The sequence below is a fragment of the Balaenoptera physalus genome (assembly GCF_965194825.1).
Source record: "Balaenoptera physalus genome assembly, chromosome: X".
Lineage (NCBI taxonomy): Eukaryota > Metazoa > Chordata > Mammalia > Artiodactyla > Balaenopteridae > Balaenoptera > Balaenoptera physalus.
The window spans coordinates 18,905,290-18,920,942 of NC_138903.1; the positions used below are offsets into that span (position 1 = coordinate 18,905,290).

Here is a 15,653-nt window from a genome sequence, read left to right on the forward strand (position 1 = left end):
TATAAAGAACAAAGGACACAACTTGACACTCCAGCTGGGAAGGAAGAAGGGTAGCCTGCAGAGGAGATTTATGGAGTAGTCAGAGAAGCGTGAAGACAACTATGAAAGAGTTGTCACAAAAGCAATGGGAACTGTTATTTTCATTAAGGAACACCAATAATGTCATCAAATTTCACTAAAAGCCAATAGAATAAGCAAGGGAAAAAGACCTGATTGAAAATAGTTTTTAAAGAATCTGAAACCAGATTGGTTGAATAGTACCTCCCACTTACACATTTCAATCTTACCTTAATTGTCCTTTCCTCAGAGATATTCCCTGATCACTCCCTCACCCTGGCCTGGTCTAAAATTGCCCCCCCACTGTTCCTCTCTTTCTTAACCCTCATCTCATTTCGTAATTATATACTTATGTGTGTATTTATTAGTTTAATGTCTGTTTCTTCTGCTAGACTACAAGCTATGTGGGAAAAGTGACATTGCTTATTGAACACCTAGTGTGTAGCACAAATGCCTGGCAATAGTAGATGCTGAATAAACATTTTTTGAAAGTGGTGATGAAAGAGACTTGACATATTTTTCACATGATAATTTGGGGACCTTCTTGTTTCCTTATTCCTGAGATAAGAGAAATTAATTCAGACCAGAGCATGCACTTGCACTCTCCCTTATCTGAATCCGATTGCAGAAATCATGCCTGAAATAAAAGCTAGTACTCAGGGTAAGGTAAGAGTCCACAGTGTTTTTGCATACTGGTCTCCAAATCTGAGTCAGAATGGCTATGAAGGTACAATATAAGTGGCTTGGAGATGGGTATCTGACCTAGCAGTCCCCTATTTGCCACATCTTCTGTAATAGTAAAGTTGAGTGTGTCACAGCTTGAAGTCTAGAGTGTATGTGTCATAAGCAGGGCTTCTCTTAGATGAACCACTCACATGCTGAGCGCCACTCTGCCGCTTTGAAGAAGGAAATAAGATTGGTGATTACGGTACTACCTACAGATAGTCTAGACCTGTAGGCTTTGGAGTTTGGCCTGGGATAAGCTCTGCTGACCTAGACTTACTTAAAAGGATGGTATCAGAGATACAGACCACTGCCATGCAGTTCTGGGTTTAAGCACCATAGTGTTGCATCATTTTCTTGGGAAAAAAATAAATCAAAACATTAAATTCATTCTTTCTACGTTTATTCCCCAAGGAGGTCAAATATTAAACTTCCTTTTCACTGCTTCCTAATGGCTATACATCAACATGTTAAAAGTGCACATATCTTACAGTTTATGCACCAGATGTTTTCCAGTGAATATAAAGCAAATTTCCGAGCAGTGAATTCTGATTTACTTCTACATGCCATTATAAAATCAGGAGGTGACATCCCTCTTCAGCAAGCTGAGTTGATTGCATCAGGAGTTGTGCTGTTGGCAATGGGGAACTATGTTTTGTCTCTTCAAAACTGTAATGTCTCTACTGACTCTTCTACTTTTTCCTACATCTACTGTATTTATTTCTTCTTTTAACTTATATATTCATGCTCATACAGTGCTACCACAGGGAATACAAAGATTAAAAAGGCACAGTCTGTGCTCTTAAGATGTATACAGTCCATTTTAGAGACTATTTTTTATTTCATTACTCATGAACCATCTAATACATGCTTTAGGAAGGATGTGGATGGACTGGTAAGGGAAAAGGAGACAATTATTTTTGCCAAACAGATAAACTTATTCCACATTAAAGATTAATGGATGAGTGTCTGTTATATATTTTTACTCTACCTGTCTATATAGAAAGAGTTTGAGTGAAAATTAACTGTAGATATTATACTCTGTCTTTAATACTCCATATTTTAAAACACTGATGTTAATTGTGAAAATTTCTGATCAGAAACTGAGAAAACTCTCATTGATTTTAAAGTGTTATCTAATAATTAAACTTACACCTTTAAAAAAAATGTATACAGTCCAGTAAAGACAGTCATTAAAAGATAATATAGATTTTTTAAAAAAATCCCAGGGGAGTGCAGAAGGAGATGATGAACACTACTGAGGGATCCAGGAAGTGTAAATGGGATTTGCATTGGGACTTGCAGGATGCGTAGATGTTTGCCAGATAAAAAAGTTGGAGAAAAGTTATCTAGGCAGAAAAACTATGTGTAAAGACAGAATTGTGAAAGAGTATGCAGTGATCAGAGAAAAATAAGAATTTTGATTTAGCTGCTGCAGAGTGGGAAGTGATGGGAAGAACGTCAGCTTACACTTTGTATCACATTATAATTCTTTGCTTAGGTTTTTTGGTCCTTGATATGCTTTCTGCCTAGTGATTAGCAAATAGAGGATATTAAATTAATGTTATCTTACTGAATGAAGTTCTCTGCCTTTCTCCAGAGAACTGTAATTTTTTTCTCTTGCCGACACAGCCTCAGACTCTGAAGTTTCTGTTCCTAAAATAAGGAAGACACAGAAAAATTACCAAATTCCTTTGTTTTTTTTGAGCAATGGAATATTTTCATCTGCCTTGTCTTGAAATTAGTCCTGATGGGGAATAAATGTTATGGCAGCTGTTGAAAATCAAAGGTTTATTTAGTAACTTGTTCATTCATGCAACATATATTTATTAAGCACCAACTATACTGTTTGTACCATATTATCCGAGAAAGAAATAAGCTTTTCATGATTTGGAGTTATATTAACTCTTTCAAGCTGTTATGCTATCATTTGGTGTGCTTCAATAGAGAGCACCTTGTATTAACTAAAATAGTAGAGCATAAATAAAATACATATAGTTTAATGTATACCCCTTAATTTATGTTTTGACAATGCACCTTTTATTGAGACGTACAAGTGAATCATTTATGACAGGATAAGAACAGTTTTCATTTCATTCTTCATATACTTTTCATGTAATAGGTATTTTGCAGGAAAAATTTGATGCCTGCCATTGCTAGGATTTGTTTCTTTGCAACATAATTGCTTGGTTCATTCATCTTAAAATAATTCATTTCTAAAAAAAATTCATTAAAGCAATCTTTTTAGGACTCACACATATTTACAAAGCAAAGTATTATAAAACCTAAACACCTGCTGCATGATGCATTCAAATTAAGAGCTCTGAATAAAATAGCATTGACATTGTAAAATACATGGTGCCAATATTTCCAGTTAAGTGTTTAGTGAGAATTTGCCGCTAGTGAGGGTATAACCAACTCGATTTTCTAAAATGTTGTTTCTTTCTTTCATGTGCTTTTGCATGCGTATAACTGAGAGAAGAACAGTAGAAACTTAGCACCAGTTCCTTACGATTAGACTGCCTATGTTGAATCAGTGTGGAGTCACACCTGGTTCCTGGCATGAATGTTACTGGCCACGTAGGTAACATATAGGATAAAGAAAGTCGCTAAGTACATTTCATGTCCAAGCTTTTGTTTACTTGATGTAGTCCTTTCTATACCAATAGTAATGCCTAGTTGTCCCATGCATATCCAGTAAAAAGCAAGTCTGTAGTGAATAAACCTGCATTTTTAAAAAATTGAGACAATACTTCTCATCTGCGTACCTTTGGCCAAAAGCAAAGGGGCACTTCATATACTTGTTGCTTCTTTACATGGTAGGCAGGGGAGTGTGATTTACTGGTGACTTAGTGAGTCACAACAAACCGTCCACTTTCATGAAGGAAAAAGCAAAAAGATATCTGTGTTGTCAGTAATTGATTTTGAGCTACTTAGAACTGAGAACTGTGATGATGAAAATTAACTTGAGAGATCGACTAATCCATCTCTTTTGTTCAAATAGTATCACACAGACACTGTTATATACAGAGAAGCTTCTAACCTACTTTTGTACTCTTCTAGAATTTTTAAATGCTTTTGAATTATTGATTTAACTAGTTATATTTGTTAACTAGAATAAGTTTTAAGAACTTCCTTCTCCATCCTCTACTACGCATTTTTTGTCTCTTCTCGCTACTGGAGTCCTCTGTGGCCTGTATTTTTTACCTGAAATTCCTCCATATAGGATATTTCTTTAGTAGGCTTCCAAGTTAGGAGACCTCAGGGTATCTTACCAGGTTTTGTCCAGAGATTTTTCTATTCTCTAATTCTTGAGTTGTATTTTTTTTTTAATGTAATGCTATCTTAAATTTTGGAATCCTCAAAGTATTTTTACTTTGCCTTCAGATTTTTATTTATGAGAAGATCTGTATTCTTTTAAAATCATTTTTACCTTTTCTAATAAAATATTTGAGATGGTAATATAGGAAGAGATAATTTAAATGACTCTTTTGTCGGGGCTAATGGCTACAGAGTTCAAGTTATGTTACCAGGTTGATTGATTAGGTTCCTCACTAATAAACTATTTAAATTTGAGTTTCTCTGAGAAATTTTTATAATTTGTTTGTAAACAAATATTTTCTCATTAAAATCATTAATACACAAAAATGAAAAAGGCAAACACTGTTGTACTTAAGGGAAAATGCTTTAACACAGGGAAAAACTTCTGAAAATACTTTCAAGTACTTCAGAAGTATCATTTTCAGTTTAGCTGATATAATTATAAGTTATCTAGTCACTATCTAGTCATTAGAGAATATCTCTTATAAGAGGATACATGCTGGATAAAATCTCCCAAATGTTTCACAAATAATCCATGCTCAGATGCAATAGAATTTGAATAGAATGTTGTTTTATTTGTGTAAACCAAACCTTTTAACTTGAGAGACTATTGCAATTCAAATTTAGCGGTGAATATATAATATACTATGTTTTTTAAAAAACAAATCCATGGCTCCAAAACAGTGTTCTTTTAGTAAAAATGTAAATTCTCAGCAAAGAACAATCAGATTTTTATCACTATTAAATCTTTAGTGGTAACATACATAACTTGCTATTAATGTTTATGCATTCAAATCCTCCTCTACGCCCTCCTTTTTTCTCCTCTAAGTTATTTCTTTTCTTAAATAGAAAAAATAAACCTAAATTTCATATAAACTAGCTACCCAGTGATTGTTGACTTGATAATATAGCTAAATTCATTGTGCCATTTTCTTCCCTTTTTCATTTCCCCCAGTATTTTCTTCCATTTTGTTTCACTTGTTTCTACTACCCTGCTTGAACAGGAATAGATTATTGGTGCTAAGGAGTGGGGGTAGAGGTATTCCCTCACAGGTGGCCTGGGGACTTGTAGTCCCATTCTGATTTCTGTCTAGTCTAAGCTCTGAGCTCTAAGCAAATCAGAAAATCACCCTGTGTCTCACTTTACTTAACTGTAAAAGGAGGGGATAAATCAAACTTAGAATTTATTTGGGCCTCAGAGGCTACCTAACATTCTTTGGGTTTTATGATTTTCTGTAAGTTAATAATACTTTTAATTTTACACATGACGGTAACGTACATGCTGCTAAGTAGTTTGATCAAGGTCATCCTCTGATCAGGTTAACAACTCACAATTATCTGTTTTAAAATTAATTGTGACTTGTGAAATCTTTCCCTAAAGTTTATTTGAGGGGATCCGACAATATTTTCCTATTGAATATGGTAAAAAAAAAAAAAGCTTATTTGTATTTATTCATATAAATCCTTTTTGCAGTAATTTATAGATAAAACATTTAGGGTGAAATAATATATATTAATAGAAATTGAAAAGTGAGACCAAGGAAAAGAAGAACAATTATACTTACCAAAAAGTCATTATGATTTCTTTAGATGTGCTTCATATTTGACTGTGAGCTAATGCAACCATGACAAAATTATAAATAAGTTTAGTTTTATAATTTGTATTATAAAAAGGAGAAAGCGTATTGGTTTCCCTGAGGATGCAGAGGTTTTCCTGGTATACCATATAATAAAAGAAACTTCTTATGTGAGTCATTATGAAGAGGACACAGAAGAAAAGTTATATTGTATATGATTTATTTTTTGCTATTTCATTTTATTGTTGGATTGTACTTTCTTTCTCATTTTGGGGAAGCAGAATTTTTCCTAGTGCCTACATTCATGACTATGCATATGCTAATAGAATAGATACTCAAAAATAATTGTTGATAATAATGAATTTCACAAGTAAATGAACTTAGGTTTGGGTTAAAAAAGAAACTGCTTATGAGTCCTTATAATCTTTCTGTCTTGGTTGGCATAATTCCAAGATATAATGCCCTCATCTTTCCATGTTCATATTAGTACTTACACATTTTCTTGTAATTTGTTTATCTGATGTTTCCCCAAATCCTCATTTGACTATGGGTTCTGCTAGGCCAGGAATCCTATCTTATTTATGTGTAACTCTTAATACTTGTTCCACTGTCTATACATATAGTAAAGTACTCAGTAAATGTTTCAACGAATGAATAAAATACTGACTTTAAGTATATTCTCTGTCTTTTTCTAATTCAGAATTATGGCTTGGAAACAGAAAATCTAAAAACCCTTTCTCACAAGTTGAATGCATCTGCCAAAAATCTACAGAATTTTATAACAGGGAGGAGAAGGAGTGGCCATTATGATGGGAGAACCAGCCGAAAACTGCCAAATGATTTTCTGACTTCGGTTGTGGATCTGATTGGAGCAGCCAAGAGTCTGCTTGCCTGGTTGGACAGGTAAAATCTTTCACATGTTTCATAAGATATCCTCCTCAGGCATCAGTGTGAATATAGCGTTATTTCATTTTTTTCTTGTGAAAGGATTAGATAAGTATGAGGAATATTAACAAATGCCTAATTATGATTTACCGCAATATAAGCATATCATCAAAGAGATACTAACTGCTTGCAAAATTTTATATCCAAGTAGCTAATCAATAATTAGTCCCTGACAGTTTCAAAATACATTTGCTGCTCTATAAGGAAAATCATTTTTGGCTGTCATAACAAGATTTATAATACTGCCTTGTCTCCTGATTTTCTGTATTCTTTTCATTCATTGGTCATATTTAAGGAAGTGACCATCAGTATTCTATTTATTGTTTTAAATGGGTAATTAGACACTGACACTTTCATAGCATGCCTTGTATGTCTCATTACCTTTGCTTTATTCCTTCTTTATTATTATTCACATTGTACAGTCAGTTTTGGATATTATAAACACAATTTTGGTCCTTTTTTTGCTAATTTAGTTAAGTTTCATTTGTCTTAGAACACATAAAATAACATAAAAGTTTTCATAATATAAAATGAAAAAAGTTAGATTAAAATTGTATATGTGATTAAACATTTAAAGGTAAAACATTACAACTATTTAAAAAAAACTAAGCTCTTTCATTTTTGAAAATTGTTTTGTAGGGGACATGTACTGTGTTATGATGGTTAAATAATCAAATCTTAAAAAACATTTTGTCTCTTATAAGAAATTCTGATATGTACAATTTTACTAGAATTCTTTCTTGAATAAATGTCAGTAGGATTTACATACATATACATATATATGCACATATATACACAGTGACCCTTGAACAACATGGGTTTGAACTGCATGGGTCCGCTTATATACAGAGTTTTTTCAATAAATACGCACTACATTACTATATGAACATAATCATCCATTGGTTGAATCTGTGGATATGGAGGGCTAACTATAAAGTTACACATGACTTTTCGACTGTGTGGGGTTGGCACCCGTAACCCTCTCTTTGTTTGAAGTTCAACTGTATTATATTTTGGCTTTTTAAAAATATGAGACTTTATATTAAAAACAAAGTATTTGTATGTCTAAGGTAAAAGTTAAGGTAATTTTACTTAATTCTATATTGTCTAAATTTATATATATTACTAATAACATATAACATGACAATACTAAATCCAAATCTGAACACTAAGCTACAATTATTAGCTTTTTGATAATTAATTGGTGGACAGCATATTTCTCTTGTATTATGACATCATGAAAATTCTCATAATTGTTTAAACCACATTTATCCATTGTATGAAGTAATTGCCGTTTAAACATGTAAATTCTACAAGTTGTATAATGGTCAATAAGTAAATATATTTAAAATATGGCTTATCCTTAAGTAACGTAATATACTTGTTTCAGGAGGCTTCTCAGTAATCAGGAAACTTATAGAAAATATATTTGATTTTAGTTATATCTTCTTATAACTATCACCTGTCCTATAATTGTAAATTAGCTCAGCCTTGATATTTATATTTGGTAAATTTCATTATTTTCTTTTTACACTAGTACTTGTTAAATAAATAAATAGAATGATTAGAGAATGTTTTTACTTCTTAATGGCAGGTATGGTTGTTTATAAAATCACATAATGGCTTCTAGAACACTATATAGTAGTTTCTGAGATTTTATTGTATTATATAATTTTTTATGGTGGCATTATTTTTATCATCTAATAAGATGTCCTTAGTAAATGCCAATTCATCTACAAACATACATGATTGTACACAGACATACATAGTAATCCATGAAGTCAATCAATGCTGTTTTGTGTTTGTTTCATAGAAAGCGAAAATGTGACAAAAAGTCCGAAGGAAATAATTTAAATCATCTGTTTGGCTTCCATTACTGCAAAGGTTCTCACAATGCTTATTTTGTGTTATATCATACTACCTATGGTGATCATTAAATCAAAGGCCATTTAACATTTTGATCATAAAAATAAAATGTATACTTAGAAGGAAAAGAAACAACTTTGTGATAACTTTAAAATCTTCTGCTGAGACTGTAAATTTAAAAAAGAAACTGAAGTTTACATTTTGAAGATTTTGCTCAGGAAAGTTCAGCTCCAGGCTGGCTTGTCTATAATGATTATGCTTTAACAGCTTTAGTTTTAAAAAGGAAAGAAGAAGGAGAAAAAGAATTCTTTGTCATTTTAAGGCATTTGGACTTCATGCTGAAGGCAATGGGGAGCTGTTTAGGGTCACTGTTGTGTTCAGACCTTTGAATTTTGAAGATTACTTGGGCTATAATGTTGGGAAAGATTAGGGAAAGAATAAGGCTGGAAGAAGGGAAACCAGTTAAGAGGTTGTTTCAGGAATATTTGTCCCTTGTTACCTGCCCAGGACCCCCTCAGATACCAAAACCCGAGGATTCTCAAGTCCCTTATATAAAATGACTTAGTATTTGCATGTAACCTATGCACATCCTCCTTTATATTTTAAATCATCTGTAGATTACTTATAATACCTAATACAGTGTAAATGCTATGTAAATAATTGCCTTGTACAACAAATACAAATTTTGCTTTTTTGAACTCTCTGGAATTTTTTTTCAAATATTTCGATTCGAGGTTGGTTGAACCCATGGATATGGAACCTGCCAGCATGGAGTGCCAACTGTTATCATGCTGCTGCTACTATTGGTGATTCTGATGCTACCAGCCACACTCAAAGCAAACCTAGGAGAGTTGTCTTCATTTTACAGATAGGAAAACTAGCACATACAGAGGCAGAAGTTAAGTTCAAAACCAAATAGGAAGTAAGTGGTGGTGCCAGGATTCATTCCAGGCACCTGACTACAGAGTTGATTCTCTCCATTGCTATTTACTGAGATCTTTAATTAGAGAAACAGCAGTGAAGATAGAAGACTGTTAGACAGAGAGACTAAAGAAAAAGGAGACACCTAGGGTGAATAAGAGGTATCTGACTTGGCTGACCCAATGGATGGTGTTGCCATTATCAAAACAGGAGGAATGGGTTATGGTGGAGGACAAGTGTTGAGTGTTGGCCATGATAGATTGTGAAAAGGTCTTTAGAGTATTGCTGCTCAGAAAAGATATACGGTGGATAGAGATTTGGGAATAGTTAAAATATAGGTGGTAGTTAAAGTCCTGAATACATTAATATGGTGGTGTAAGGAGATTTTTAGAATGGATTCCTCTTATCCTGCTCTATTTGTTTTCCATAACACAAGCCCTTCTAACACAGTATGTAATTTACTTATGTGTTATTATTGTTTTTGTCTGACTGCTCTATATATATTGTATGCTTCTGGAGAGCAGGGATTTTCATCTGCTTTGTTCACTGCTATCACAATTATCTAGAAGAGCTCCTGTCCTGTAGTGGGTGCTCAATAAATTTTTTTGAGTGAATGAAGAGAACTGAGAAAAGGAATGACCTCTGCAGACCACCACGAACCGAAGGATGATTAGAAGTTCAGCTTATGGAAAAAAATAAGACATAACCAGAGACTCCATAGGATAGAATTAGTTGAGAGTGGTGTCACGGTAGCAAAGGGAGTAAAGAGTTTTTTGGTGGGGGGTGGGGGGAGTGTTGATATTTTAGTATTATTTTTTTTTCCAACTTTATTGAGATATGAGCGATATATAACATTGTGTAAGTTTAAGGTGTACAACGTGATGATTTGATACACATATACATTGCAAAATGATTACCATGATAAGATTAGTTAATATAATCTATCACCTCGCATAATTACCTTTTTTGTGTATGTGGTGAGAACGTTTAAGGTGGGAATAAGGAGTTTTAGGGAAAAAAAGGAAGTGGTCAGTAGAGTCAAATGCTGCTGACAGGTTAGGCAGGGTAAGACTGAAAGTGTATGGTAAATTAGGGAATCAGGATATATGTGATCTTACCAACAACAGTTTAGTGTTTTTACTTAGAATTAATGAAAACTGGAATTCTTGGGTTGATTGTGAGTTAAAGGTAAGTGATAACTCCTCTTTGAAGAAATTTTTCTGTGAAATGGTTTGTAGTTCAGGATAGTTTTATATAATATTAACTTCTACTTTTCATAGACTCCATCTTTTAGAGGTGTTGGAAAAGAGGAAAGGCAAATGATGAGGGCTACTTCTATATCTGGGAACTTACTTTGCTTCCTTCTCTTCCATGGATTGTATGAATATCTTAACTGCTCCTTGGCTAATATATATTTCAAAAGGTCCCAAAATCAATTTAAATGTAATAGGATTTTATCTATAACTGTGCCAAGTGAAATGTTTACGCTCTTTGTTTTCCTGACAAGTAGCCCAGACTTTTATAAGAGATTGTTGTTAGTGGATGTGAATTTAAGTTATATTTTTATTCCTTTCAAAGAAAAAATGTTTTCTAGGTAGCAGCAAGAGCACAAGACAACATTCCATATGCCCTCTTGTTTCAGTGTGTTCTGCAAACTACACAGGAAGCAAAACACATTAATCAATGCTAGAAAAGCCAAAAGAGCAGTGTTCTCCATGACTGCTGTTGTGAATCCCTGCCGAAATGCATCGTGAAATAGTATAAAAGAACAAAGGGCTAAGTAAGAGAGAGTTGAGTTTCAGCTCTGCCTCTGGCCCTGTGTAACCTTGAACCTTAACCTCTGTTTTTATTTTCTTTTTAGAATAAGGATGTAAGACCTGCAGAATTTGAAGTTCTCTTCTGAGCACTAATATTCTATAAATCATTGACCTTGTTCACCAAAGCCATATGAGGAATATATTCGTCTTATTTCCCTTTGCATAATTTCAAAGAATAAACACTAACAAAGTTTGTTGGTGACTTGTAGAATCATGATTTAACTCCCTACCTCTTCTCTGACTAAATTTAGTTAATATTAAGTTCTAGACCAAAACTAATCTGTTTTTGTGCTTTCTTTATATAAGGTAAGAATGTATCTTGTCTTTTTTATTTTTATTTTGAAGAACTTAGAACTTAAGTACTTAATTATAAAAGTTCCATAGAAATTATATTGACCAAAAATTTTTAATATCTTGATTTGTCATGGTAGATTGCCTTTAATATGGAGGGTTTAAAATGGTCACTGCAATCGAATATTGCCAAGCATTGGATCTTTAACCTTAGTTTATTCCTTTAGTGTACAATATAGTATAACTCTTCAGTTGAAAAAGGAAAAATTCTGTCGGTTAACTATGGTTATTTTGATGCCAAACAACTGGCTTAATTTTTTAAAAATCTGACTTTTTTGGCATTAAATTTTTTTTACATTTTGGGGAGAACTTGCATGCACAGCAATATGATGAGCTTATTGCAATTTTTATTTTATGTCACTTGAAGGGGGAGAAAGGAAAAGAAAGAATAAGAAAAAATCTTTAATTTAGTTCCATACTGAACTAGACGCTTTACATGTATTGGCTCATTGAATTCTCACAAAGCAGGTATCATTATCCCTATTTTACATATGAAACATGAAGTAATTTGCCTGAAGTTATTCACTAGTGTGAAAATTATAATTTGAATCTATTTTTGTTGTGATACCAAAGCCCTTCTTGTTTCTCTTTTATCATGTTCCTTTGTCATACTACATCTCCTTTTGAATGTGGACGAGTTCTTAAGGATTTTGAGGAAGCGATTCTTAGGAATGCGGCATATATAAACATTTATTTGTACTTTGGTGTTTCTCCTCAAATGCTAAACAAGAATACCACTTTTCTTTTTCTGGCCTTGATACTTCAAATTGCTATGTAGAATTTTTTTATAGAAAGTTTATTTCTCATTCTACTTTGAAGACATCAGTGAGATATCTCTTAATATCATTGAAAACCTTTTGAATGTTTAAGGCAAAAGCATTAGGGTGCTAGGGAAAATGTTTACAAATCACAAAAACTGCAATTTCAGTGGCGCTTCCATTTAAGTAACATTTATTTTCAAAAATTAGCTCCTTACATTTCTTAAATAAAATAAAATCTAAGGCTAACAGAAATCCCCTTTTTCGTCTTATTTTAAATATTGACTTGAGTGAAACAACAGACTTTCCCAGAGGAAAAGCCTCAGAGGTGAATCACAGTTGGTAGCTTTACTGTTTATTTTCAATTCATGGTTTACTTGTCTATTTTTAACCTACATCCTGCTGTTTTTCACACCTCATCTTTCTTGCAGTTTTATATGGCTTTGCCAAATCAATCTATACTTGGAGGTTTCCAGATCGCTGTATGTACCATGTTGTACAGTAACATCATTAAAAAATATTCAAAAGTATTATATATAGAAAAAGTTTATTTTGCTATTTAAAATGAAAGTTTATTCTTTTCTCTCATTTTTAGCATTAATACCTATTTCTAATTGTTTCTGAAATACATTTTAAGATCATTCTGTTTTGAAAGCATCAATGAGATATCTTTTTAGATCACTGAAAACCTTTTAAATGTTTAAGGCATAAGGGTTAGGATGCTAAGGGAAAAAATGTATTCGTTGAAATCTTTTGCTTTATCTACGAAAGTGGTTGAACTAATTTCTTCTTCCATGATATGAAACTATAGGACAAAAATTATTTCTATACCAGGGAAAAATTACAGAGACAAAGAAAACTACCCCAAACACTACCAAATGCTGTGGCTCGTTGTTGTTTGGTCTTATTTCCTCTTGTGTGCTCAGTGCTCTCATTTGGCACCTCTTGTTCCAGAAATGAGCAGTGATGTTAGCAAGGCTGTTGTTCATAGAATGCCCCTCAGGCTCAGCAGTGCCAACCTGAGAAACAGTAAGGCCTTCCAGATTTCCTAATTAACTCCTTAGCTTTTCTTGTTAGCTTCTAATTTGTTTAGGATTTCTGAACCATTAACCTTTCCATAAATGCTTTTGTTTGAAAAGAATGTACAACAAATAATTTTTTATAGGGTCAATAACTTTTGCACTAGAAAGAAGTATAAGCATTTTATTATCCATATGATGATTTGAGGATAGTTGTGTAACTTTTAAGATCTAAGTAGGATGGTTCCTGTAATGGCCATTTATTAATGAGCCAAGGATTTTATCTTTTTTTTTTTTAACTTTCTGGCATCAAAAAGTTTTCCTGCCATGAATTTTATTTTCTTTACCTTGAGTCAGCCACGTGTTTTTTTCTAAGTAGCCTGAGCTCTAACTTGGGGTTTCTATAGACTGAGGAACAAATTCCTCTCTTAATTTTGTTTTGTTTTCAAGTTGATCATGTTCAGGTATTCTATAGAGATCCATTTCTTTATCTCATTAAGTCATGACTGAGTGTTCATCTTTGGTAACTGACAAAGATTGGAACCTGTCAACCTTCTTTTATTTATGTATGTGTATAGCCAAAATCATCATTCCAAACATTAATATGTGCTGGCTAAGAATGGTTCTTAGTGTGGTTGTATGTGATTTGCCTTTAAAATGAAAACTTTAGGGGAGTTCACTACAAGATAGAATGCATGTTTTCCTAGGTATATCTTAGATTTTTTTTCTAGTTTATTTTGACATTTAATCTTGAGCGAGAAGCTTGTCCCACTTGAAATATGAGTGCTCAGGAACGTGGAAAACACGCCTTAGAATTCAGTTTGCTACAGGCATTCAGTTATCAAATAGATTTTTCTTTTGGTACATTTTCAAGATCAAATGAGTCTTTTTTTAAGATTTTATGGAGAAAATCATGCTGTACTTCATCTCGTCACTTTTGAATGAAGCTTTTAGATTTTATTAACAGACTTTGACCTTTGCAAAACTAGGAACCCAAGCTCTTTCTAATCATGCCAGAAGCATTTTTGAATTCTTAATTAAAATGCCGATTTTTATGCTTCAATGCAGCAAAAATGGTCTTGGGGTGGTTTTTTTAAATGATGTTTTCCTAGAAGTGCTTATATCTTAACATCTTTTAAAAAATAGTTTTATTGAGGCCTAATGTACATTCTATAAGATTTATCCATTTTAAGTTTAATGAGTTTTAATAAATTTAGATATAGATGTGCAATGACTTCAGATTAATTACATACATTTTGTTCTAATTATCATTATTTGAATTCTTAATGACTCCTTCTGTTTTAGTAAACTATGTTGAAAAATATACCATTTCGGAATAGGAATAAACAGTAGTGGAAGACAGCACATAATAGACTGCAGTATATAGAATCATTTAGAAAACAATATGTTCAAACCCCTGGAAAAAGAAAGGGTCATTTAATAAGTGGAATTGGGGCACTTGATTAAGTCTTTGGAGAATAAATAATGATAGAACACTACCTGTTCACTAAAGTAATTTTAGGCATATCATTTATTTAAGAGGGAAAAATAAATCCGTAAGAAAACTGGAGAAAATATAGACAAAAAATGATTTCTAGATGTAGACTTATTATTAAGTATTTTAAAATATGGAATAAAATGCAATGAAATGTGCTGTTTGACTACATAAAATTGAAAAACATGACTAAGTATAAGACAGATGACAAACTGGGGAAAATACTTGCAACAAACAGTTATGAGAAGCAGAGGGTTAATGTGTACTATGTGAATATTACATTTAAATTAAAAACAAAGAACACCAAAGTGCAATAGATGAGCCTATAAATAGACAATTCAAAAAACAAGAAACAGAAACTGCTAAGATGTATATACCATACAATAATTTCAAAGTACTTGAAGCAAAAAATGACAGAACTAAAAGAAGAAATAGACAGATCCACAATTACAATTGGATACCTCATCTCCTCTCTCAGAACAGAAAGTAAGGATTAGAAGAGCTGAACAACACCAGATAACAAGATATAATTGACATTTTGAGAGCATTTCATCCAACAACAGTAGAATACAAATTCTTTTCAAGTGCCCATGGAACATTCATGAAGGTACACCATATCTGCATCATAAAACAAACTTCAACACATTTAAAATAATTTAAATCAGTTAAAATCTCTTCTTTAACCATAATGGAGTCAAACTAGAAATCAAACAACACACTTCTAACTAATCCATGGATAAAAGAGGAAATCTCAAGGGAAATAAAAAGAAATACATTGAACAGAATGAAAATTAGAACAAGTC

At 32.7% G+C, this 15,653-nt stretch overlaps 1 protein-coding gene across 5 annotated transcripts in view; it reads left to right on the top strand.

Moving 5' to 3' along the window:
* Nucleotides 1–15,653, top strand: part of CNKSR2 (connector enhancer of kinase suppressor of Ras 2) — a 258,934-nt gene that overhangs the window by 54,393 nt on the left and 188,888 nt on the right. For all 5 annotated transcript variants that reach the window (XM_082446969.1, XM_082446965.1, XM_082446966.1 and 2 more), the window contains exon 3: nucleotides 6,379–6,581. In XM_082446969.1, coding sequence (XP_082303095.1) covers nucleotides 6,379–6,581 — 203 coding nt within the window. The remainder of the gene's footprint in view (nucleotides 1–6,378; nucleotides 6,582–15,653) is intronic.